The sequence below is a fragment of the Schistocerca cancellata genome, chromosome 6 (assembly GCF_023864275.1).
Source record: "Schistocerca cancellata isolate TAMUIC-IGC-003103 chromosome 6, iqSchCanc2.1, whole genome shotgun sequence".
Lineage (NCBI taxonomy): Eukaryota > Metazoa > Arthropoda > Insecta > Orthoptera > Acrididae > Schistocerca > Schistocerca cancellata.
The window spans coordinates 560,256,530-560,282,892 of record NC_064631.1 but is presented as its reverse complement, the minus strand read 5'-3'; the positions used below and the strand labels follow the sequence as shown (position 1 = coordinate 560,282,892).

At 42.1% G+C, this 26,363-nt stretch overlaps 1 protein-coding gene across 1 annotated transcript in view; it reads right to left on the bottom strand.

Annotated features, from left to right (window-relative positions):
- The window catches only part of LOC126088426 (armadillo repeat-containing protein gudu), a 227,376-nt gene that overhangs the window by 182,772 nt on the left and 18,241 nt on the right, over positions 1 to 26,363 (bottom strand). Inside the window, exon 2 of the mRNA XM_049906570.1 lies at positions 6,990 to 7,270. Coding sequence (XP_049762527.1) covers positions 6,990 to 7,270 — 281 coding nt within the window. The remainder of the gene's footprint in view (positions 1 to 6,989; positions 7,271 to 26,363) is intronic.

Sequence of the window (26,363 nt, the reverse complement as noted above, 5' to 3'; positions counted from 1 at the left end):
ATGTTATCTGTATTGTTATGTTCTTTAATGATGTATTTTGTACCTTTGTAATCGTATTCTTATGTTATAAAATTGTAATTGACACCAGTTCATCATATTATTAACTTGTTAGTTACATTTCACTGCACACTTTTCTGTTGGGCATAGTATATGGACAATATGTGAGAAGTAGGGGCTGTTAGTGTTTGCACGTGTGTTGATAATTCAGCAAGGGACTGGATAACAGCATTGCTGGTTCTAAGGACAATTCCAAAAACTTTGTGAGTGCACAAGTGGTGGTTATGGACTTGCTATATTAACTGCAAGACTCTTCAATGGTGATTGTGCACCCGCACAGTCACAACAGATGGCTGCTGGCCATCTCTACAAGGACTGCAGTGGGTCTGCACCTCTGGTGGCCCACCAATACCACAATCTCTACCAGGACTACAGTGGGCCTGTCCACAATTTCTACAAGGACTGCAGTGGGTCTGCACCTCTGGTGGCCCACTAATACCACAATCTCTCTACCAGGACTACAGTGGGTCTGCTCTGTGATGACCTAGCTACCAATATTCTTCAAAAGTTCGAATGACTCTGTTGTGGGTTTGCTCTGTTGTGGCCCTTTACCTGTCAGCATGTCAAGAGTCAGCACTGTCTTTCCGTTGGAAGGACAACACTACTTCTTCAAGACTGCATGGAAATCCACTACTTCTGTGTGCAATTTCTTTTACTAATGAGACTTTGTGAAAAACAAAAATTGTAATTACTATTATGATGAATGATCAGGACTGTCTTTATGGTCTGTGAGAAAATTTTAGGTTTTGACCAACATTGTATCAATAAGTGTGTGCATTTGATTTCTTGGTTATTGTAATTACGAAAAATTTTATCAAATCATTATTGGCCACTGCCCAAAAAAATTTGTAAAATTTTTTGTGGGGAGCATGAGGGCTATGTAAGTAGGCTGTTTATGTTTTCTTTATGTAAGTAGGCTGTTTATGTTTTCTTATTGGCAACGTTACGTAGCGCTCTGTATGAAAATCACTGGCTGTGCCGTGTGCAGTCTGTGGCTAGTTTGCATTGTTGTCTACCATTGTAGTGTTGGGCAGCGGCAGCTGGATGTGAACAGCGCGTAGCGTTGCGCAGTTGGAGGTGAGCCGCCAGCAGTGGTGGATGTGGGAAATGAGATGGCGGATTTTTGAGTACAGAATGGATATTATGAATTGCTATGTATATTATGCTTTTTCAACACTATTAAGGTAAATACATTGTTTGTTCTCTATTAAAATCTTTCATTTGCTAACTATGCCTATCAGTAGTTAGTGCCTTCCGTAGTTTGAATCTTTTATTTAGCTGGCAGTAGTGGCGCTCGCTGTATTGCAGTAGTTCGAGTAATGAAGATTTTTGTGAGGTAAGTGATTTGTGAAAGGTATAGGTTAATGTTAGTCAGGGCCATTCTTTTGTAGGGATTTTTGAAAGTCAGATTGCGTTGCGCTAAAAATATTGTGTGTCACTTTAGTGAATGTTTGAGTACGTTCAGTTTTGGTCAGCTGTTTGAAAAGCAAATAGTGTAAGAGGTTTATCAGCACAGTCGTGTATAATTTTTCAAAGGGGACGTTTCACTTTCAAGTCCGCGTTGGAATGTTTTTTTGTGCACCACTCCTTCTATTTTGTACACGACTTTCTCTCAGTGGTTGAGAATATTTTTCTGTGACACACATTTTTTTCGTGTTTTATTACTTCCGTTGATTATGAATTTTCTGATTAGTATTCTCTAAACAATGTACTGACTCGCTCTGTGAACAAGTAGGTGTGGCTTCCGTCTTCCCACGGACCTAATGAATGTTGTAAAAATAAATGCAGCGCGACTGCTTTCAGATCACGTCCTCTTACATAGGAGAAGAAAATATTTTATTTTGAAGCTGGTCCGGAAACCATTTAATTCCAGGTTACAGTACCTGTTCTATACCTCTCAACAGTACCTTAACCGTGAGAGACAGAATGTACCAGCGATACACATTAACTTATTCTTGCATGAAACGTTCTAAATGCCCTCTGCTGGTATTGATACAATCACCAATCCGTCGTCGCATTGAATCCCAGATGAATAGGCTTCTACAGCAGGTTCGTATTTAGAGTTCATAGATCTCTAGACTGAACCTGTTGTGTGGGACATGCCTGGACAAATTTCGTGATAATTATCTCAACAAGATATTATTGTAGAGCAATTTTGGAATTAAACACTTGTAACACTGAATTTAATGTTTTTTAGTACTTCCCTTTATAAAGTTTTCCTATACCACTTCTGATTCAATGAACTGATGAGATTGTAAAAAACTAAAGGAATTTTCGTTTTACACTTCTGCTTTGAAATAATCTTTTTAGGGCGATTAGTTTTTTTTCTAGCCATAATATAAGGCGGAAAAATACATTGTTGTCGTTCGCTGATGTATACGCTGCGACAATAGTTCGGTGTGTTACGTTACAACGTCCCATATTGCTGTATTAGCAAAGCAAAGCCCCTCGTTATGGCTACAGTTGGGACCGACCGACTGCCGTGTCATCCTCTGCCGATGGCGTCATTTGGATATGGTATGACGTAATAAAATAAGAAACCGGGGTCGACAGGGGACAGATAGGGGACCCAGTATTAGTATCAGAATTTAAATAATCTTTGGGTGACTTAAGATCCAATAAGGCAAAAGAGATCGATAACATTCCATTGGAATTTCTAAAATCATCGAGGGAAGTGGCCCCCAAACGACTATTCAGGCTGGTTGGTAGAATCTATGTGACTGGCGACATACCGTGAGACTTTCGGAAAAACTTCATCCACCCAGTTCCGAAGACAGCAAGTGTGAGAATCATCGCACAGTCAGCTTAACAGCTCATGCCTCCGAGTTGGTAACAACAAAAATATACAGAAGGATGGATCTGTTAGAGAACGATCAGTTTCGCTTTAGGAAAGGTAGAGGCACCAGGGAGGCAATCCTGACGTTGCCGTTGATAATGGAAAGAAAGACCAAAGAAAAATCAAGACACGTTCGTACGTTCGTCGACCTGGAAAAAGGGCTCGACAATGGTGCTAGATGTCCGAAATTTTGAGAAAAATAGGGATGAACTATAGGGATGAACTATAGGGAGAAACGGGTAATATACAATATGTCAAAGAACCAAGAAGGAACAATAAAACTGAAGTTCGTAGTGCTCGGATTAAAAAGGACGAAAGACAGGGATGTACCTCGATATAAAATTAAGCTTTTCACAACTTTAAGACTCACGAATCCGTGTCTGACTAAATCGAGCTCACTTCAAACTGCAAACATTCCGTTCAACGTTCTTTGAAAAGTAGAAGTGAAGTACTACAGGTATCAATGGGAATTTGAAGTAAGGAATCGCGGGGTCTGAGTAGTGAATCCTGACTTAAATTGTATCGGCTGTCCACTGAAAAATTCAGCAGAGTAAGCTCATACAAAATAGCTATGTCTACGTCCCTTACGATTGCAAGAAGGCCTACTGCAGACTATTAAAATAAACACATTTCCTATTTTAAACTGTATTCCGCAATACAGAAACCAAAGCGCTCTGCATTTTTTTTCGTGGTTCGTTACGTGACAGCTTACGAGTCTAGTAAAAGTCTAGTGCGTTTCAGTCTGGAGAATTGGTCCGCCTCTTCCTTACCATCTGTCACGAAATCTGTTATTTGGTAGCCAATGGGCATTAACACTAAAATGAAGAGCAGCTTCACCGTGCGTCGAGTACATGTTTCGTCATATCGATAAGTGCTAATCCTCTCGCACATCAGGTAGAGGAGTAACTCCCAACCTAAGGGGAATTACCCATGGAGGGAGGGAGGGAGAGGAGGTGAATTTAAATTCTGTATGAGTTAAAAACAAAAAGGGGACAGCAATCCGTCGCAGTGCTGTTTATTGCATATCTAGGTTTCGGTTACTGTACGGCCATCTTCAGTGCAATAAATGTAAGTTAAAACATGAAAAACACTCGCACATCCACATGGCCATCTTCAGTGCAATAAATGTAAGTTAAAACACAAAAAAACACTTGCACATGCACAAAGTCCAGTCCACACGAGGTGAACTCAGCCTCTGACATCAACAGCCCAGTTGGGTCTATGTTTATATACAAGTGTTTTTAATATTTTAACTTACATTTACTACACTGAAAACGGCCACACAGTTGCCGAAATCTATATAGACAATAAACATCATTGCTATTGAATGCTATACCTTTACTGCTTGAAATGACACAGTCGCCGGGCACGACTGTCTCCACATTGAATCAAACTTGATAAAGCCAGGCTACTTGCTACCACTGTGGATAATTATGTTGTCATTGAATTGAATCGCTTTGTAAACTTGTCTCATAGCAAAGCCAGTGAAACACTTTTGCGATCTGCCAAATGTAGCCGTGGGGGAAGCGAGGAGGAATTTTTTGAACGAACAGAGGCAGGAACACTGACTGTTGCTTTAGCTAAATTGGCTGACGCCTTTAAATGCCCGTTAGTTAATATTTTCTTGATGCCAAGTAGTGTGGCCCCTAATGTTTGGAACGCATTTTTCAATTGCTAAAAACTGTGCATCGAGCTATGTAAGTAAATTTTCCGTTTATGATACGTAAAATTACATTTGATCCACGTAAGTACAGTATAAAGAAAACCACCATACCCACAATTAAGGTTTTACAGTTGTGTTCCGTCAGTTATCGAATGATTTTACTGTTTGCTTATTCCTTCGAAAGATAATTGTTACGAATAATAAACACTCTGGAGTCTCTTTCACTTTCACGCGATCCGTGTTAACATTAAAAACGTTAACGGAAGAATACGGCAGTCTATTCTCCGACGAGCGACGTCATCGTTATCAATACTTTATATATTATATTTTTAACGCTTACGTTGTCACGAAAAGTGCTACAACAATGGAGGAGAATTCCGGATTACGTTAAACGTGGACTAGGCAGAAAGAATCGATTTATACCTGGATCATTAAAGAAATTACCAACGGGTAATAAGAAAGCATTATAGTATCTACACATACCCTTGTGATATCTGTAATATTAATTTTTCCTGTATTTATTGATTAATAAATATGATAACGATGTATTTGTGTGTGTCTTTTTATGCCGTTCTATACACTTATCATCGACGTTTTGGAGTCGATTATTATCGACCATCTACGGGTTTGCCAACATCCCACATCCCTAGGAAGGTGCAGCTGTTGGTGGAACGTGTGAGTGAACATTCCATCCCCATGGCTCGCGTCGGCCGTGGTAGGAAGATTCCAGGGGGTATCCGGCGAGGAACAGGGGAGGCCAGCTGCCCATCCCCCTCTCCCCACCCACCCAGCCAGAGACTCCGTAGTTAAACGGGCGGTGTCGTGACACCAATTATACTCATAGTTTGGGATGTTTAAACAGCAAAATATATCTGTTAGCCTATCGCTAAGCTCAACCAAATATTTCGGAAGTTACAATGATTTGTAGAAACGCACGTGGACAGGGGTGATATTCTAATATGGGCCATTGCTGTATCCTGAGTAAAGGAATAAATATGTTCCAGTTTAAAAGGTTGCTCAGAAGTTTAAAAACTGTTTGTACACGTTATCGAAGTTTTGAACGTTTCTATAATATGAACTTAAATAACATTTGAATTCATTAACATGGAGAGAATGCTTCTCAGGGGATGTATATCTTACTCTATAGAAATATTAATACATTCCATTTGTTTGAAATGACTTTATTGTTTGCAAAGAGTTCATCATTAGGAAAGAATATTTTATATGGACATTTTGTGTACGTGTTGGTTTAGATAATATAGTTTAACATCCGTATGTGGCTCATGTAGGCGGCCATTATGAGGGCGGCTCAGTAAGTAAAGGCAGATGTAATTGCTAATGAAAGTTGGGGTTATCATGGTACACCATCATCTGCAACCCGACAAAGGTTAATTTAGATATGGCAGATATTTCAGCAAATTGTGCTGTATGGTTTTCGCCGTGATGGAAAACAAGCAGTATCGTTCAGTGACTCAAATTTTTTATACTGGTGGGAAAATGTGTGACGGTATAGAATGAAAACTATCAATAATAGCAATTAGGTTGCTTCAACGTTCCTACGAGGTCTAATATTTAATTTTATGAGGATATCCCAGGATACCAGTCAGGTGTGGATATTGGAGAGATGAATGGAAAATTCCACAACATAATTTTCTTTGATGCTCGAACAAATTTGTGCCATGTAGCTTCTTAGACAAAAAAAAAAAAATCACTCGATATTACTATAGTGACATATGGGACCTTTTTGACAGGAAATTAAAGATAATATGTTTCCCTTTATCAAAGAGGAAAAATGTTTCACCACGACAACATGCTAGCAAATTCATCTGGAGCTGTTACCGCCAATCGACGTCTTTTTGAAGTCACTTCCCAGTAGGCTTCCAGTGAAATTAGCTTTTCTCTGGATTGAGTTTAGCTGCATCGCATCACTGGTTATTTGAATCTAGTCCTTGAGTTGATGTTCCACTCCCTTATTTGCCTAACTTTGCTCTGATAAAATTTTTTCCGGTTCCAAAATTGAGGAACTGGCCTTCTGGTAAAAAATTCTGCTTAAATGAGGTGCTCAGCGTTGAGAGATACTATTTTGGAGCTCGCTAACTGCTACCTTGAAGGGACTGAAGAAACTGGTGAGGATGTTGGGAAAAGTGTATAAGCTTAAAGGGGATTATGTTGAAAGATTATTAGGGGATTATTGAAAAATACATAATTTGTTACTGAAAAAGGCGTCTTTGTTCCTAAGAAAACTACTTATTGAAACGTCCATGAAACCTGCTCTGTCAGACAGCCTCGAAAGGAACAGTTACTTCAGAAAATGCCATAAAGATCCAAACTACAGAACCAAGAAATATTACAGTGATTCCAGAGATTAAACTGAAATGAAGACGTGCAAGGAGTGGGTAAGTGTCAATGCACGCCGTGCAGACGAGTACTGGCCTTCATGTACTTGACGAGCTTCTGGATCTGCCAGAACTCGGAAGAGAGGTCCGAGCTGCGGGCGGACTCCTGGAAGCGCGACTCGTCCTCTGAGGAGGAGGAGGACTCTGTGGAGGAGGAGTCGCTGCCGTCGTCCAGGTCGGTGACCAGCACCACCCGGGGGCCGCCGCCGCCCGCTGCGCCGCCCCGCTCCGGCATTTGTGGGACTGGGGAGTCCCCGAAGTCCAAGTCCCTGCGAACACCACGCAGTGCTTCATAGGAGTGCCCCTTCAATCCGAGCCCTGCGCACACCACACAGCACGTACTACAGGTGAATCCTCAAAGTCCAGTTCCCTACACACAACGCATAATGTACATTACAGGTAAGTTTCCGAAATCCAAGTCCCTCTGCACACCCCACAGCGTGTTCAATACTTGCCATTAAAATTGCTACACCAACAAGAAATACAGATGATAAACGAGTACTCAATTGGACAAATATATTATACTAGAACTGACATGTGATTACATTTTCACCTCTGGTCGTAATAACGTCCTTGGTACGCCTGGGCATTGAGTCAAACAGAGCTTGGATGGCGCGTACAGGTACAGCTACCTATCCAGCTTCAACACGATACCACAGCTTATCAAGAGTAGTGACTGGCGTATTGTGACGAGTCAGTTGCTCGGCCACCATTGACCAGACGTTTTCAGTTGGTGAGAGATGTGGAGAATGTGCTGGCCAGGGCAGCAGTCGAACATTTTCTGTATCCAGAAAGGCCCGTACAGGACCTGCAACATGCGGTCGTGCATTAGCCTGCTGAAATGTAGGGTTTCGCAGGGATCGAATGAAGGATAGAGCCACGGGTCGTAACACATCTGAAATGTAACGTCCACTGTTCAAAGTGCCGTCAATGCGAACAAGAGGTAACCGAGACGTGTAACCAGTGGCACCCCATACCATCACGCCGGGTGATACGCCAGTATGGCGATGACGAATACACACTTCCAATGTGTGTTCACCGCGATGTCGCCAAACACGGATGCGACCATAATGATGCTGTAAACAGAACCTGGATTCATCCGAAAAAATGACTTTCTGCCATTCGTGCACCCAGGTTCGTCGTTGAGTACACCATCGCAGGCGCTCCTGTCTGTGATGCAGCGTCAAGGGTAACAGCAACCATGGTCTCAGAGCTGATAGTCCATGCTGCTGCGAACGTCGTCGAACTGTTCGTGCACATGGTTGTTGTCTTGCAAACGTCCCCATCTGTTGACTCAGGGATCGAGACGTGGCTGCACGATCCGTTACAGTCGTGCGGATAAGGTGCCTGTCATCTCGACTGATAGTGATACGAGGCCGTTGGGATCCATCACAGCGTTCCGTATTACCCTCCTGAACCCACCGATTCCATATTCTGCTAACGGTCATTGGATCTCGACCAACGCGAGCAGAAATGTCGCGATACGATAAACCGCAATCACGATAGGCTACAATACGACCTTTATCCAAGTTTGAAACGTGATGGTACTCATTTCTCCTCCTTATACGAGGCATCACAACAGCGTTTCACCAGGCAACGCCGGTCAACTGCTGTTTGTGTATGAGAAATCGGTTGGAAACTTTCCTCATGTCAGCACGTTGTAGGTGTCGCCACTGGCGCCAGCCTTGTGTGAATGCTCTGAAAAGCTAGCCATTTGCCTATCACAGCATCTTCTTCCTGTCGGTTAAATTTCGCGTGTGTAGCATGTCGTCTTCATGGTGTAGCAATTTTAATGGCCAGTAGTGTATTATAGGGGAGCTCCTGAAGTCCAATCCCAGTGCTATAAGCGAGTTCCCATACATCAACGTCTCTGCTGTGGTGGTGGTGGTGGTTAGTGTTTAACGTCCCGTCGACAACGAGGTCATTAGAGACGGAGCGCAAGCTCGGGTTAGGGAAGGATTGGGAAGGAAATCGGCCATGCCCTTTCAAAGGAACCATCCTGGCATTTGCCTGAATCGATTTAGGGAAATCACGGAAAACCTAAATCAGGATGGCCGGAGACGGGATTGAACCGTCGTCCTCCCGAATGCGAGTCCAGTGTGCTAACCACTGCGCCACCTCGCTCGGTGTCTCTGCTGTCGCCACACAACACACACCGTAGTGGAGCTACCTAAATCCCTGCTGAGACCACACATGATGCGTTATACCCCAAAGTCCAAGACTCTATGCAGACCACCCATTGTGCATTATACGGTTATATGATGGTTATTCATAAAGTTTTATGTTAATCTTTCGAAAAAATAGAGTCACGTAATTAATTTTTTGTTTCTTTGCAAGTGTCCACCTCCGTAGCGTAGCGGTCAACGTGACAGACCCTCATACGGCGGGAAAGAAGTTTCAGTTCCCGGTACAGCCAGGGATTTTTCCTTGTTGGGAGGTTTGGAATGCCGGCCGGATCGGCCGAGCGGTTCTAGGCGCTTCAGTCCGGATCCGCGCTGCTGCCACGGTCGCAGGTTCGAATCCTGCCTCGGGCATGGATGTGTGTGATGTCCTTAGGTTAGTTAGGTTTAAGTAGTTCTAAGTTCTAGGGGACTGATTACCTCAGATGTTAAGTCCCATAGTGCTCAGCGCCATTTGAACCATTTTGAGGTTTGGAATGGGGTGCACTCTGCCTCTTGTTGACAGTTGAGGAGCTACCTGATTGAGGGAGAACGGCTGCGATGTCGGAACCTCGACAACGACCGGGAGTGTGGTGTGTCATCACACTCGATGATGAATGACTGAGGATGACACTATGGTCGATCAACTGTCGCGTGGTATTCAGTGACTGTCCCACGGTTTCCTTTTCATTCTTCCTTTCTTTGCAGGTACATGTCTGCAGTCCAGGTACACATTACAATCACTGCACCACTGTACTGTAGAACGTCGCTAATGTGCCAAAACAAGGTGTCCTAGCTCCTGGTAAAGTAAAAGTATTGTGCGGTAATTCGTTTTTTGCATTTGAGTGGGATCGATGCTGCTACAATCCGTACCGAGTTGGTGAAAGAGTGTGGCAACAACTTATCGTCGTATCATACACTGTTTAGGTGGCGCAACCGCTTTCATTCTGGTCAAACTCGTCTGAATGGCAAACAACGGAGTGGCATTACACCTCTATGTGAAGAATTGGGAATCACTAGAAAAATGGAAGCCCTGGCCTTCGAAGAGCAACGTATCACAATCGATGCAGTGGTGGGAAAAACTTAAAATCAGTCATTGGTCAGTTTTCAAGATCTTGCACATATTTTGAACATGACAAACATCTCTGTCCGTTGGGTTCCGGGATTGCTCACATCAGTTCAAAAAGTCTGCGGAACTGAGGTAGCAGCGAAAATCTAGCAGCTGTATCAGGTCGATCCAGACGACCTCTTCAGCCGCCGTATCAACATGGATGAGAGATGCGCGTATCACTAGGACCTAAAAACATAGGAGCAAAGCAGTAAGTGGAAACATCAACAGTGGAGGTTAAGCTTTGATAATGCCAGCCACTCCTGCTGGTGAAACATCAGGAAAATGTCGGCCGAAGAAACCAAAACATAAACCAATAAGTTATAGGTCAACAAGTGGCCACGAAAGCCTCAACAATTTTGTGCAAATTAAAATGTTAGGAAATGTTGTCTGAAGATATTTATATGAAGTGTAGCCGCATATGGAGGTGGAACGTGGGCGATAAAATGTTTAGCCAAGAAGAGAACCGAGCGAGGTGGCGCAGTGGTTAGACACTGGACTCGCATTCGGGAGGACGACGGTTCAATCCCGCGTCCGGCCATCCTGATTTAGGTTTTCCGTGATTTCCCTAAATCACTCCAGGCCAATGCCGGGATGGTTCCTCTGAAAGGGCACGGCCGACTTCCTTCCCCATCCTTCCCTAATCCGATGAGACCGATGACCACGCTGTCTGGTCTCCTTCCCCAAACCAACCAACCAACCAAGAAGAGAATAGATGCTTTAGAAATGTGTCGCTACAGGATAATGCTGAAGCTTAGGTGAGTAGTTCGGATAACTAACGAAGAGGTCTGAATGGGATTGGTGAGAAAAGAAATTTATGGCACAACATGACAAAAAGAATGGATCGGTTGATAGGACAGACGCTGAGATATCAGGGTATATATAGTTTAATTATGGAGGGACGTGTGAGAGTAAAAACTGCAGAGTAAGATAAGGCTTTGCTACAGCAAACACGTTCAAATGGAGCTAGGTTGCAGTCGTCATGATGAGATGAAGAGGCTTGCACAGGATAGAGTAGCGTGGAGAGCTGCATCAAACCAGTCTTAAGATTGTAGACCACAAAGCATGCAAATGTCTTACCTGGAGTTCTAACTCGAGACTTCTGCTGCAAATCAGATAGGTAGAAGCAACGGTATGGTACTACAGATCGTAAAACTTCAAAATATGGAAAAATATCGGTCTCAGGCTTGTGTTAATTATAAAATGAAATGAAATTATGATGTTGTTGTTGTTGTGGTCTTCAGTCCTGAGACTGGTTTGATGCAGCTCTCCATGCTACTCTATCCTGTGCAAGCTTCTTCATCTCCCAGTACGTACTGCAACCCACAATCTTCTGAATCTGCTTAGTGTATTCATCTCTTGGTCTCCCTCTACGATTTTTACCCTCCACGCTGCCCTCCAATACTAAATTGGTGATCCCTTGATGCCTCAGAACATGTCCTACCAACCGATCCCTTCTTCTAGTCAAGTTGAGCCACAAATTTCTCTTCTCCCCAATCCTATTCAATACTTCCTCATTAGTTATGTGATCTACCCATCTAATCTTCAGCATTCTTCTGTAGCACCACATTTCGAAAGCTTCTATTCTCTTCTTGTCCAAACTATTTATCGTCCATGTTTCACTTCCATACATGGCTACACTCCATACAAATACTTTCAGAAATGACTTCCTGACACTTAAATCTATACTCGATGTTAACCAATTTCTCTTCTTCAGAAACGCTTTCCTTGCCATTGCCAGTCTACATTTTATATCCTCTCTACTTCGACCATCATCAGTTATTTTGCTCCCAAAATAGCAAAATTCCTTTACTACTTTAAGTGTCTCATTTCCTAATCTAATTCCCTCAGCATCACCCGATTTAATTCGACTCGATTCCATTATCCTCGTTTTGCTTTTGTTGATGTTGATCTTATATCCTCCTTTCAAGACACTATCCATTCCATTCGACTGCTCTTCCAAGTCCTTTGCTGTCTCTGACAGAATTACAATGTCATCGGCGAACCTCAAAGTTTTTATTTCTTCTCCACGGATTTTAATACCTACTCCGAATTTTTCTTTTGTTTCCTTCATTGCTTGCTCAAAATACAGATTGAATAACATCGGGGAGAGACTACAACCCTGTCTCACTCCCTTCCCAACCACTGCTTCCCTTTCATGTCCCTCGACTCTTATAACTACCATCTGTTTTCTGTACAAATTGTAAATAGCCTTTCGCTCCCTGTATTTTACCCCTGCCACCTTCAGAATTAGAAAGAGAGTATTCCAGTCAACATTGTCAAAAGCTTTTTCTAAGTCTACAAATGCTAGAAACGTAGGTTTGCCTTTCCTTAATCTAGCTTCTAAGATAAGTCGTAGGGTCAGTATTGCCTCACGTGTTCCAACATTTCTACGGAATCCAAACTGATCTTCCCCGAGGTCGGCTTCTGCTAGTTTTTCCATTCGTCTATAAAGAATCCGCGTTAGTATTTTGCAGCCGTGACTTATTAAACTGATAGTTCAGCAATTTTCACAATTGTCAGCACCTGCTTTCTTTGGGATTGGAATTATTATATTCTTCTTGAAGTCTGAGGGTATTTCGCCTGTCTCATACATCTTGCTCACCAGATGGTAGAGTTTTGTCAGGACTGGCTCTCCCAAGGCCGTCGGTAGTTCTAATGGAATGTTGTCTACTCCCGGGGCCTTGTTTCGGCTCAGGTCTTTCAGTGCTCTGTCAAACTCTTCACGCAGTATCGTATCTCCCATTTCATCTTCTTCTACATCCTCTTCCATTTCCATAATATTGTCCTCAAGTGCATCGCCCTTGTATAGACCCTCTATATACTCCTTCCACCTTTCTACTTTCCCTTCTTTGCTTAGAACTGGGTTTCCATCTGAGCTCTTGATGTTCATACAAGTTGTTCTCTTATCTCCAAAAGTCTCTTTAATTTTCCTGTAGGCAGTATCTATCTTACCCCTAGTGAGATACGCCTCTACATCCTTACATTTGTCCTCTAGCCATCCCTGCTTAGCCATTTCGCACTTCCTGTCGATCTCAGATTTGAGATGTTTGTATTCCTTTTTGCCTGCTTCATTTACTGCATTTTTATATTTTCTCCTTTCATCAATTAAATTCAATATTTCTTCTGTTACCCAAGGATTTCTACTAGCCCTCGTCTTTTTACCTACTCGATCCTCTGCTGCCTTCACTACTTCATGCCTCAGAGCTACCCATTCTTCTTCTACTGTACTTCTTTCGCTCACTGCTGTCAATTGTTCCCTTATGCTCTCCCTGAAACTCTGTACAAGCTCTGGTTCTTTCAGTTTATCCAGGTCCCATCTCCTTAAGTTCCCACCTTTTTGCAGTTTCTTTAATTTTAATCTACATTTCATAGCCAATAGATTGTGTCAGAATCCACATCTGCCCCTGGAAATGTCTTAAAATTTAAAACCTGGTTCCTAAATCTCTGTCTTACCATTATATAATCTATATGAAACCTGTCAGTATCTCCAGGCTTCTTCCATGTATACAACCTTCTTTCATGATTCTTGAACCAAGTGTTAGCTATGATTAAGTTGTGCTCTGTGCAAAATTCTACCAGGCGGCTTCCTCTTTCATTTCTTACCCCCAATCAATATTCACCTACTACGTTTCCTTCTCTCCCTTTTCCTACTGCCGAATTCCAGTCACCCAAGACTATTAAATTTTCACAATCTGAATAATTTCTTTTATTTCATCATACATTTCTTCAATTTCTTCGTCATCTGCAGGGCTAGTTGGCATATAAACTTGTACTGCTGTAGTAGGCGTGGGCTTCGTATCTATCTTGGCCACAATAATGCGTTCACTATGCTGTTTGTAGTAGCTTACCCGCATTTCTATTTTCCCATTCATTATTAAACCTACTCCTGCATTACCCCTATTTGATTTTGTGTTTATATCCCTGTAGTCACCTGACCAGAAGTCTTGTTCCTCCTTCCACCGAACTTCACTAATTCCCACTATATCTAACTTTAACCTATCCATTTCCCTTTTTAAATTTTCTAACCTACCTGCCCGATTAAGGGATCTGACAATCCACACTCCGATCCGTAGAACGCCAGCTTTCTTTCTCCTGATAACGACATCCTCTTGAGTAGTCCCCGCCCGGAGATCTGAATGGGGGACTATTTTACCTCCGGAATATTTTACCCAAGAGGACGCCATCATCATTTAACCATACAGTAAAGCTGCATGCCCTCGGGAAAAATTACTGCTGTAGCTTCCCCTTGCTTTCAGCCGTTCGCAGTACCAGCACAGCAAGGCCGTTTTGGTTAGTGTTACAAGGCCAGATCAGTCAATGATCCAGACTGTTGCCCCTGCAACTACAGAAAAGGCTGCTGCCCCTCTTCAGGAACCACGCGTTTGTCTGGCCTCTCAACAGATACCCCTCCGTTGTGGTTGCACCTGCGGTACGGCTACCTGTATCTCTGAGGCACGCAAGCCTCCCCACCAACGGCAAGGTTTATGGTTCGGGGGGGGGGGGAATTATGATACCTTTAGAAAAATTCAGATAGTTGACTATTTTTGGTAAGCAGGACATCTGGGCTCGGACCCACGTTTGACGTAAATTTTAATTTGTCTCGAGACAACGAATTGGCGTGTTGTTGTTGTTGTCGTCGTCTGGAACTTTTACTAACATCGAGACGAGCGCAGACCATTGATTGGCTTGCAGGAACGTGGGACTGTCGCGGCAGAAGAAGTCTAAATCTTGACCACCCGCGGGACGCGCCTGTGTTGCAGGTTGCAGTGTTGTAGGAGGTACACAGGCCTTACAGAGGAGTTAACAATGACATACTTCAATCTCTATAGAAAAATGCCCGTAGTTAGTCATTCATTACATATTTCAGAAACAGAGTGCTTATTGTATGGGATCCCGTCTTTAGTACTCCGCTGGAAACTCAATCAAATCCAGATGAGCTTTTATTTTTGAGAGAATATATAATGTTTTTTAACTTCAGTAAGAGAAGTGGTTAAGACGTCCACATGACTGAATTTTGTAAAAGCTGCTTCTTCAACGTACTCTTTTGATTTTTCTCTTGAAGTTTTTGTCCTTATATTTTCTACTTCATTTAAGAAATTATTATATATTATCTACTACCTGAGACTGATTATTTATACCCCTCCTATTCAAGTTAACAATGACGTTATCCTGTTGTGTGGCATATTGTCCTCTCTCCTTGTACCACATTTCCTATAGCGTTAAGTCTGTTGCCGGAGTTACAGATTTCTAACGTAATATGCATGTTCCTTGGTTTTAATTTTTTTTCTCAGTAATTTTGAGTAGTTTTTGTAGTCTACAACTACTGCAAGATCTTTAATTGTTCTTGTCAGCAGATTAAGGCCTCTTCACCTTTGGCAAGGTTCTTTAATCCGTCTTGTAGCCCATCGTTTTTACTTGCTTTTTAGTGTCCTTTGTGATTAGCTTATGTGGATAGCTGTTTTCAAATAATGATATGATGTTTTCATGGATTACATTTATGTTAGCGTTTGGTTCATTATAAACTTTCTTATAGGTCATCTCTCGTAAACTATTTGTCCTTGAATCATTACTTGTTCTAATGATTTCCACCAAGCAGTGTCTATACTGCAAAGCACTATCTCATTTCTCCTAACTAACTGTGCGTCATATTCAGAGAGAGCATTTGTTACTGGACACATAGTTATTTTCTTGTTTTGAGCTTCATCGAAGGAAACATTATCTGTTACCGTCCTACAGTCTGTCTCCACCTATTGTAAAGTCAATTACTGAGATCAAATTTTAGGATTCAAACAAGTTTTCCAGATCATTTTTCTATCAGAATCGTTTAGAAAATCTACACTGAAATCACACCAGGCTTTTAATTGCTTGTTTTTTTTTCTGAAAGATAGCTTAGTAGGGAATCAGTATTCCTTATTAACAGTTCAAAATTTCCCAGCAGGGATCTATAAGCAGTTACAGTTACAAGTGAACTGTTTTTCAGTGTTAATTCACAAGATTTAATTATATGTGCTGATTTCTACAAAATCAACTTGTTTAGGTGTCTTTGGGTTTGTGTTCCACCTCAACGTACGCAATAATTCCCCCTTTTCCCACTTCATTTCTACACGAGTAAGATGCTAGAGTGTCATATTTTATATTTATGTTCTCCAATCCTATGGTTATGTGGTTCTCAGGTGGACGTAGGAAGTCTGTCCTTTCAAAGCTCTCTGAATTTTTCAAACACACAAGTATCTCTTCAGCCCTATTACTCAGTCCTCTAATATTTTGGTGCAATGATCTAACCTTACTTTCTGTGCATTCTTCAGCATTCTTCTGTTGCTGCAACTTCTTTCACTTTTTTGTTGAGATCTGTTGCCGTACATTTTATAACAGGTCGTTCATTTTACAGCTATTCGTGTAGATTACGTATTCCACATTACAAACAACAATTATTACTTTCAACAATTACAATGGAAGTAACCATAAATTAAAAGTGCATTAGAAACTGAAATAAAAAGCACAAAAAATATTCAGATATTTAGAAGACATCATGATAAATCATAGGAAAGACTTGAATAGGAAGAGGGAGAGAAATATTATTCTATATGAGCCAGCCTGGTGTGAAAGCCTAGGAAGTACTTCCAGCCTTGCAATGGGGTGCCATATCTCTCACTCTGACCTAAAGAAGGTACTCCTCTGTCACCATTAACCATAGGTATCTTGCATCGCTTGATGGTGGTCCCCCATCTTTTTCCCTATTATTCAGGCGTAGGCCATACACAGTATATTTCCATCTTCCAATTGGAGCAACAGGCACTGCACTCATATGAAATTTCATGTCAGTCAGCAGCAGCCTGCTAAATTCTGTGTTCATACAGCTCACAACAGCATTAAGTCAGGGCTGGACACAGTTTTGTAAGACCTCCACAAAACTCACAATTGTGTGTGAAGTTGCTACTCCTATTCCATCCAAGTCTCCCCTAATGTCGTAATTTCTGTATGTAGCCACGCTACGTTTGGGTCCACCTGCTATGATCACTTGTCCATCTTTTTCAAAATTACTACACAAATTCGCCATGTCCCCTGTCGCTTGGCTAAGGCTAGCACCCGGCTTCACAATACCTGTGACCTGGTACCCAGTTCTCAGTTTGATCTGTACCATCTGGTCTACAAGTATGCCACGGGTACTACTCAGCAGAAAGAATCTTTTCTTCCTGATCTCTTGTGTTTCCGACCTACACTTTGTTTTTTTGCTGGAAGTCTGCTGCAACCTACTTTGACCTACAGCTGGATGAGACTCTTCCTCTCATAGTTCAGGTAGCAATTCGGACTTACTATATACTGCAAGATCAAATATAGATGAAGTTGAAGAGCTGTTCTCCTTTCAGCCATTACTTGTTAGCTTTACCGAGTTTCCACGGTCTTTTCCCCTCTTTAACCCATCTAGTTCAAGTTTTGTGTGCTCTAACTCAGCCCGAAGGGCGCATATCTTTGCTTCCTGTGTAGCGATTCTCTTGTATTTTTTGCAGAGCTCTCCGTTGGGAGAGCCTAGTTCAGTTCCCCATTACAGTCGCCGTAATGGAATTCCAGTCCGCAGTCTACATATACCAAACCCTCTCTGACAACCCTACGGCAACAATCAGACTTATCACGCACTGCAACACATATTAAACGCTTAAAAGTAGAACTAAATCATTTAGCACACTGTACACTACAGGAATTTTCGTTATTTACCGGTCAGAAAATGAAGCTTAAACGTTAGCGCTTCAGGTGTATGATATAATGCAAAATATTAGTTATTTCCTGTTGAAAAAATAACGCTGAAGATATAAGGTTTTCTCTGCATACAGTAAGGTCCAAAGATTAAGTATTTTTCTGTATGACCTATGTTCATAGCTTTTTACTCTCCAGACATACTAAAGATATGCTGATCTTTTATAAAAAAGTTGCGAGAGGAGAGTGAAAAGATCTCGTCCAGGCACACGGATGGCGCCCACAGGAGTTAAAGTGTTTTTTTGTACTGTTGGTATATTTTGTGCATTAATGTAGGTCACTTTCATTTGATATTTTCCAAACTATTTGTTTACTCATTTTTTGGAACAGTAACCACTGTAAAAGTCTTTGTTTTTGGCAGTTTATTGCTAACGTAAATTCATTCTGATTTGGTGAAGACTTATAAGTTTTCAACTCCAATAATTAAAAGGTGTTGGACTGCCTTCATCGTTGCTATTGTTGTGGTCTTCACTCCAGAGACTGGCTTGATGTAGCTGTTCATGCTACTCTATCCAGTGCAAGCCTCTTCATCTCCGAATAAATACTGCAATTTACATACTTCTGAATCTGCTTAGTGTATTCATCTCTTGGTTTTCCTCTAGGATTTTTACGCTCCACGCTTTCCTCCAATACTAAATTAGTGATCCCTTGATGCCTCAGAACGTGTCTTACCGGCCGATCCCTTCTTCTAGTCAATTTGTGCCACAAATTCCTCTTTTCCCCAGTTCTATTCAGTACCTACCCATCTACCCATCTAATCTTCAGATGCTGAAAATTAGATGCTGAAGATTAGATGGGTAGATCACATAACTAATGAGGAGGTATTGAATAGAACTGGGGAGAAGAGGAGTTTGTGGCCCAACTTGACAAGAAGAAGGGACCGGTTGGTAGGACATGTTCTGAGGCATTAAGGGATCACAAATTTAGCATTGGAGGGCAGTGTGGATGGTAAAATCATAGAGGGAGACCAAGAGATGAATACACTAAGCAGATTCAGAAGGACGTAGGTTGCAGTAATTACTGGGAGATGAAGAAGCTTGCACAGGATAGAGTAGCATGGAGAGCTGCATCAAACCAGTCTCAGGACTGAAGACCACAACAACAACAGTTCAGTACCTCCCCCTTAGTTACGTGATCTACCCATCTAATCTTCAGCATTCTTCTGTAGCACCACATTTCGAAACCTTTTATTCTCTTCTTGTCTAAACTATTTATCGACCATGTTTCAACTTCCACACATGGCTACACTCCAAACAATTACTTTCAGAAAAGTCTTCGTCACACTTAAATCTATACTCAATGTTAACAAATTTCCCTTCTCCAGAAACGCTTTCCTTGCCATTGCCAGCCTACATTTTATATCCTCTCTACTTCGACCATCAACAGTTATTTTTCTCCCCAGATAGCAAAACCCATCTACTACTTTAAGTGTCTCATTTCGTAGTCTAATTCCCTCAGCATCACCCGATTTAATTCGACTCCATTCCATTATCCTCGTTTTGCTTTTGTTGATGTTCATATTATATCCTCCTTTTAAGACACTGTCCATTCCGTTCAACTGCTCTTCCAGTTCCTTCGCTGTCTGAAAAAATTACAATGTCATCGACTAACCAAGTTTTTATTTCTTCTCCATCGATTTTAATTCATACTCCGAATTTTTCCTTTTGTTTCCTTTAGTGCTTGCTCAATATACAGACTGAATAACATCGGGGATAGGCTACAACCCTGTCTCACTCCCTACCCAACCACTCTTTCCTTTTCGTGCCCCTCGACTCTTATAACTTCCATCTGGTTTCTGTACAAATTGTAAATAGCGTTTCGCTCCCTGTATTTGAGAACTGCCACTTTTAGGATTTGAAAGAGAGTATTCCAGTCAACATTGTCAAAACCTTTCTCTAAGTCCAAAAATTCTAGAAACGTAGGTTTGCCTTTCCTTAATCTATCTTCTAAGATAAGCCGTAGGGTCAATATCGCCTCACTGTTCCAACATTTCTACGGAATCCAGACTGATCTTCTCCCGAGGTTAGCTTCTACCAGTTTTTCCATTCGTGTTAGTAATTTGCAGAAACTTATTAAACTGGTAGTTCGGTAATTTTCCCACCTGTCAACACTTGATTTCTTTGGAATTGGAATTATCATATTCTTCTACAGGGTGAGGCAGTGAAACGGCACGATTTCGATAGTGGTTGTCGGGCGCGGATGGGGGTTGCGAGAGTGGGGGAAGTGACCTTGGGCGTCTAGAGTGGTGGAAGTTTCAGTAGCCATGGAGCGTTGGTCGAGTGCGCAACGTGCATATGCCGTAAAGGCATATTACAAAAACGCGGATAGTGTGGTTGGTGCTCAACGCGCCTTTCGTCGTGAATTCAACCTGCCGCCACGGGCTCCCGTGCCATCAAGGAAAGCCATTCTCCTTTGGGTTAAAACCTTTGAAGCTACTGCTAGCACAACAAAGAAAAGAGGTGGCAGCACAAAAACAATCCGGACACCCGAGAACATTAATCGTGTGCGCGAAGCGTTGGGACGAAGTCCGCGAAAATCCGCGAGACGGCACAGCGCAGAACTTGGTCTCAGCAATCGATCAGTAAGACGGATTTTGAAGAGTGACCTTCACTATCATCCATACAAAATTCAGGTAGTGCAAGCCCTTAAACGTAATGACTACAATAACCGTATACGCTTTTGCCAGTCAATGCTTAACGTTATTGAACGAAATGAAGAAAGAGTGCATAATTTATGGATGAGTGATGAAGCCCACTTTCATCTTAGTGGGTACGTAAATAAGCAAAACTTCAGATATTGGTCCTCAGATAACCCGCACGAACTTCATGAAAAACCTCTCCATTCTGAAAAAGTAACAGTCTGGTGCGCAATGTCATCTCGTGGAATCGTGGGGCCCTATTTTTTTTGAAGATGAAGATGGTAACACAGTGACGGTAAACTCTGGACGTTATGCTGACATGTTGACCATTTTTGGTCTGCCTGGAATTGATCGACATGATCCAGATGCTGAAACACTCTTCCAGCAAGATGGTGCAACAAGCCATACTGCTAATGTCTCAATGGATTTGCTCAGACTTGCATTTCCACGACGTCTAATCAGCAGGAATGGCGATTTCCCCTGGCCTGCCCGTTCACCAGATCTGACGGCACCAGACTTTTTTCTTTGGGGCTACCTCAAGTGCAAACTCTTCCAGGAAAATCCACCAAGAACAAAAGAAGACCTGAAGGAGCGAATTCGACAGGAAATTAACAACATTCCAGTACAGATGCTACGAAACGTCATGGGACAATTTCATCTCAGGCTTAGACAATGTGTGCAAAACCAAGGACGACACCTCACTGACACCATATTTAAAAAATGATTGTTTTTAAGTTAAATCTTTAATTTCCACTCTTGTACTTGAGATCCATGTTCAACTATTATGATTTTACTCGTAAATAAATCTTTGGTGGTTTTACAAAATCGTGCCGTTTCACTGGCTCACCCTGTATAAGTCTAAGGGTATTTCGCCTGTCTCATACATCTTGCTCACCATATGGAAGAGTTTTGTCAGAGCTGGCTCTCCCAAGGCTATCAGTAGTTATAAAGGAATGTTGTCTACTCCCGGGCCTTGTTTCGGCTTAGGTCTTTCAGTGCTCTGTCAAAAGTCTTCGCGCAGTATCATATCTTCCATTCCATCTTCATCCATGTTCTCTTCCATTTCCATAATATTTCCCTCAAGTACATCACCTCTATATACTCCTTCCACCTTTCTGCCTTCCCTTTTTTACTTAGACCTAGTTTTCCATCTGAGCTCTTGCTATTCATACAAGTGGTTCTCTTTTCTCCAAAGGTCTCTATAATTTACCTGTAGACAGTATCTATCTTACCCCTAGTAATATAGGCCTGTAGATCCTTACATATGTCCTTTAGCCATCCCTGATTGGCCATTTTGCACTTCCTGTCGACCTCATTTTTGAGACGTTTGTATTCCTTTTTGCCTGCTTCATTTACTACGTTTTTGTATTTCATCCTTTCATCAGTTAAATTCAATATCTCTTCTGTTACCCAAGGATTTCTACTAGCCCTACTTGATCCTCTGCTGCCTTCACTCTTTCATCCCTCAAAGCTACCCATTCTTCTTCCACTGTATTTTTTCCCCCGTTATTGTCAACCGTTCCCTAATGCTCTCTCTGAAACTCTCTACAATTTCTGGTTCTTTCGTTTTATCCAGGTCCCATCTCATTAAATTTCTACTTGTTTTGCAGTTGCTTCTGTTTTATTCTACAGTTCATGACCAATAGATTGTTGTCAGAGTTCACATCTGCCTCTAGAAATGTCTTACAATTTAAAACCTGCCTTTATAGGTGGACAAATTTCTCTTCAACTTGATCCACACAAAAGATGTACTGAAACGGTAAGCACTGATCGAACGTCGATCTGCCCACAATAGGCATATCAGAAGAAAGAATTCAGAACATTTTTATTAAAGATTAATTATTAGAAAGATTTGCTCAACATGGATCGTATCTTAAGTTTTACCTGCAATTTGCTTTCTGTTATTCAGCAACATCGATCTTTTCACAAGTTATAGTGACATTTTAACTTTAATTGGATTGATGCTGCCCTTTAATTTAACGACATTCATTGCAGTAAGTTTTGGTAAGGCCTTTAACTTTATTTCTTAGGATAAAAATTTTAAGTGAATTTTATGCAATCTTACTTTTTATGAATTTTATATATTTTATTCTGTTTTATGACCAAAGGATCTGAAATTTTCAATAAAATTTTCGCTAGTTGATCGATATCAAGTTTATCATTAGCATGTTATCTATCCATCATTGTCTCTAAGTGCATCACTTTTTACTAACTTCTGGTCAGGCACCACTTCTCACCAATTCCTTTGACTTCGTCATCACATTTCTTGCAAGCATTCAAATGCTGTCTTTTATTAATAAACGTATTTCAAAAGAATGCCATGGTTCATTTCCTCCACAATATTTTACATTGTTTAATATTATTTTCTTGGTAAGAACATGGCTAATGGGGATATTAACTTGCAAGGAGTCAATGATGACAAGAAGCAGTGCGCTATATCGTTCTGAATAGGACAACAGTGCCATCGTTGACCTGTAATCTTTGGAGAAGACTGGAAAAAGTTCCATGAAATAGTTAATCGGAGGGTTCTGGGAAAGAGCAGTGAATCTACAAAGATAATCGCTTATTTGGCGCCTATGCTTCCAATTCCGCAGTACTATACCGAGGGAGGTGGCGCAATGGTAACACAAAGAACTCTTATCTAATTCGGGAGGAAGGAGCTTCAAATCCCCGCCCCTCCATCTAGATTTGGATTTTCCGTGGTTTTGCTGAATCGCTTAAGGCAAAAGCTAGGATGGTTCCTTAGAAAACCACACGGCCGATTTGCTTCCCTATCCTCCCCATCCGAACTTGTTCTCTAGCTCTCATGATAACATCATAGACGGGGCGTTACACGTTATAATGTTTCTTCTGGAGTACCACTCCGGAGTTTGGTGTCCTTACAGAACAGCATGACAGCAGACATCGAACGAAATCGGGGACTGCACGGAAGTACGCCATGAAATTCTGGTGATATACGAGGTCTGTTCAAGAATCCAGAACCTTGTCCACAAAATTTTTCTACGTTTACCTTTCGCTTATTATGCGTGGTCTCCTTCGAAATAACCTCCTCCACAATTGATACACCACTCCCAACGCGTTTCCATTTCCGGAAGCAGTCTTGGTACGCCTCTTGCTAGATCGCGCGAAGCGCCGTCTGCGAATTTTCTTTTATCTCGTGTATCGTTGCAAATCTTCGTCCTTTCAACGGCTTTTTCAACTTTGAAATTAAAGAAAAGTCCGCAATGGTGGGTGCGTTATCGTGGTACAAGATCCATTAATTGTCTCGCCACGTTTCAGGCCGTTTCCTTCCCACATTTTCTTCAAAAATGGTTCAAATGGTTCTAAGCACTATGGGACTTAACATCTGAGGTCATCAGTCCCCTAGTCTTAGAAGTACTTAAACCAAACTAACCTAAGGACATCACACACATCCATGACCTAGGCAGGATTTGAACCTGCGACAGTAGCAGCAGCGCGGTTCCGGACTGAAGCGCCTAGAACCGCTCGGTCACAAAGGGCGGCCCCACAATTTCTCGCAGGCGTCGCAACACCTCCCGAGTATGATCGATTAACAGTTTGTCCTTGTGGCACCAATTCATGATGAACTAATACTTCGAAGTCAAAGAAAATTGTCATCATGACTTTGACACATGACCTGACGAGCTTTTTTGGTCTTGAAGAACCTTTCCTGACCCTCTGTGAAGATTGAACGTTGGTCTCAACATCATAACCGTAGACCCACGTCTCATCACCAGTTATGATTCTCTTAAGGAACATCTCGTTCTCATTTGCGCGATCCAAAGCTCTTCACAGACTGCGAGACGAAGGTCTCTCTGATCTTGGCTCTCAAGCTGTGGGAAGAACTTGTCGGCAACACGACGCATTTCAAGATGCTGTGTCAGGATTTCATGAGATTATCCAAGATAATGTTACGTTCTTGTGCAATCTCTCGGACAGTCAGTCTTCGATTGGCACGCACTATTTCGTTGACGTTCCAACCCGAGCGTCGTCTGTAGACGTCGGAGGGCATCCTGAACGAGGATCATCTTTAACTTCCGTCCGGTCATTTTTAAACCGTGTGAACAATTCGTAACACCGAGTACGGCTTAAGCACTCATCACTTTAGGGTTCCTGCGTCACTTGGATTGTCTCTGTAAAGGTTTTCTTGAGTGCACACAAAATTCATTGCAGACGCGTTGCACATCTGACTTTGCCATCTAGAAATTCGCAAACTGTGAGAGACAACGTTATACACAATACAGCACTGAACAATAACTAACAGACATGCAATAATGAAAATTCTGGCAGTTACACATTATATGCCAACCGCATGTCGCTCCAACACACCATTGGCGCGAAATTACGAATGTTCTGGAATTCTTCGAACAGACCTTTCTATGGAAATTATGCCAACAGTTTGACCACGGCCCCACAAACGGTGGATGATTCTGATCGGGAAGTCCAGATCTTGCCCGATGCGATTTCCACCTTTTCGGCAAGCTCTACATCTACATCTACATCCATACTCCGCAAACCACCTGACGGTGTGTGGCGGAGGGTACCTTGAGTACCTCTTTCGGTTCTCCCTTCTATTCCAGTCTCGTATTGTTTGTGGAAAGAAGGATTGTCGGTATGCCTCTGTGTGGGCTCTAATCTCTCTGATTTTATCCTCATGGTCTCTTCGCGAGATATACGTAGGAGGGGGAAATATATTGCTTGACTCCTCGGTGAAGGTACGTTCTCGAAACTTCAATAAAAGCCCGTACCGAGCTACTGAGCGTCTCTCCTGCAGAGTCTTCCACTGGAGTTTATCTATCATCTCCGTAACGCTTTCGCGATTACTAAATGATCCTGTAACGAAGCGCGCTGCTCTCCGTTGGATCTTCTCTATCTCTTCTATTAAACCTATCTGGCACGGATCCCACACCGCTGAGCAGTATTCAAGCAGTGGACGAACAAGCGTACTGTAACCTACTTCCTTTGTTTTCGGATTGCATTTCCTTAGGATTCTTCCAATGAATCTCCGTCTGGCATCTGCTTTACCGACGATCAACTTAATATGATCATTCCATTTTAAATCACTCCTAATGCCTACTCCCAGATAATTTATGGAATTAACTGCTTCCAGTTGCTGACCTGCTATATTGTAGCTAAATGATAAGGGATCTTTCTTTCTATGTATTCGCAGCACATTATACTTGTCTATATTGAGATTCAGGTGCCATTCCCTACACCATGTGTCAATTCGCTGCAGATCCTCCTGCATTTCAGTACAATTTTCCATTGTTACAATCTCTCGATATACCACAGCATCATCCACAAAAAGCCTCAGTGAACTTCCAATATCACCCACAAGGTCATTTATGTATATTGTGAATAGCAACGATCCTACGACACTCCCCTGCGGCACACCTGAAATCACTCTTACTTTGGAAGACTTCTTTCCATTGAGAATGATATGCTGCTTTCTGTTATCTAGGAACTCTTCAATCCAATCACACAATTGGTCTGATAGTCCATATGCTCTTACGTTTTTCATTAAACGACTGTGGGGAACTGTATCGAACGCCTTGCGGAAGTCAAGAAACCTGGGAACCCGTGATATGGCCCTCTGAGTCTCGTGGACGAATAGCGCGAGCTGGGTTTAACACGATCGTCTTTTTCGGAACCCAAGCTGTAAGAACACCCGTGGGGAAAAGAAATTTCCCAGCGATGAGGACGTTCATACAGCATTTCTCGAATGGCTCTGTGACCAAGGAGGGGATTTCT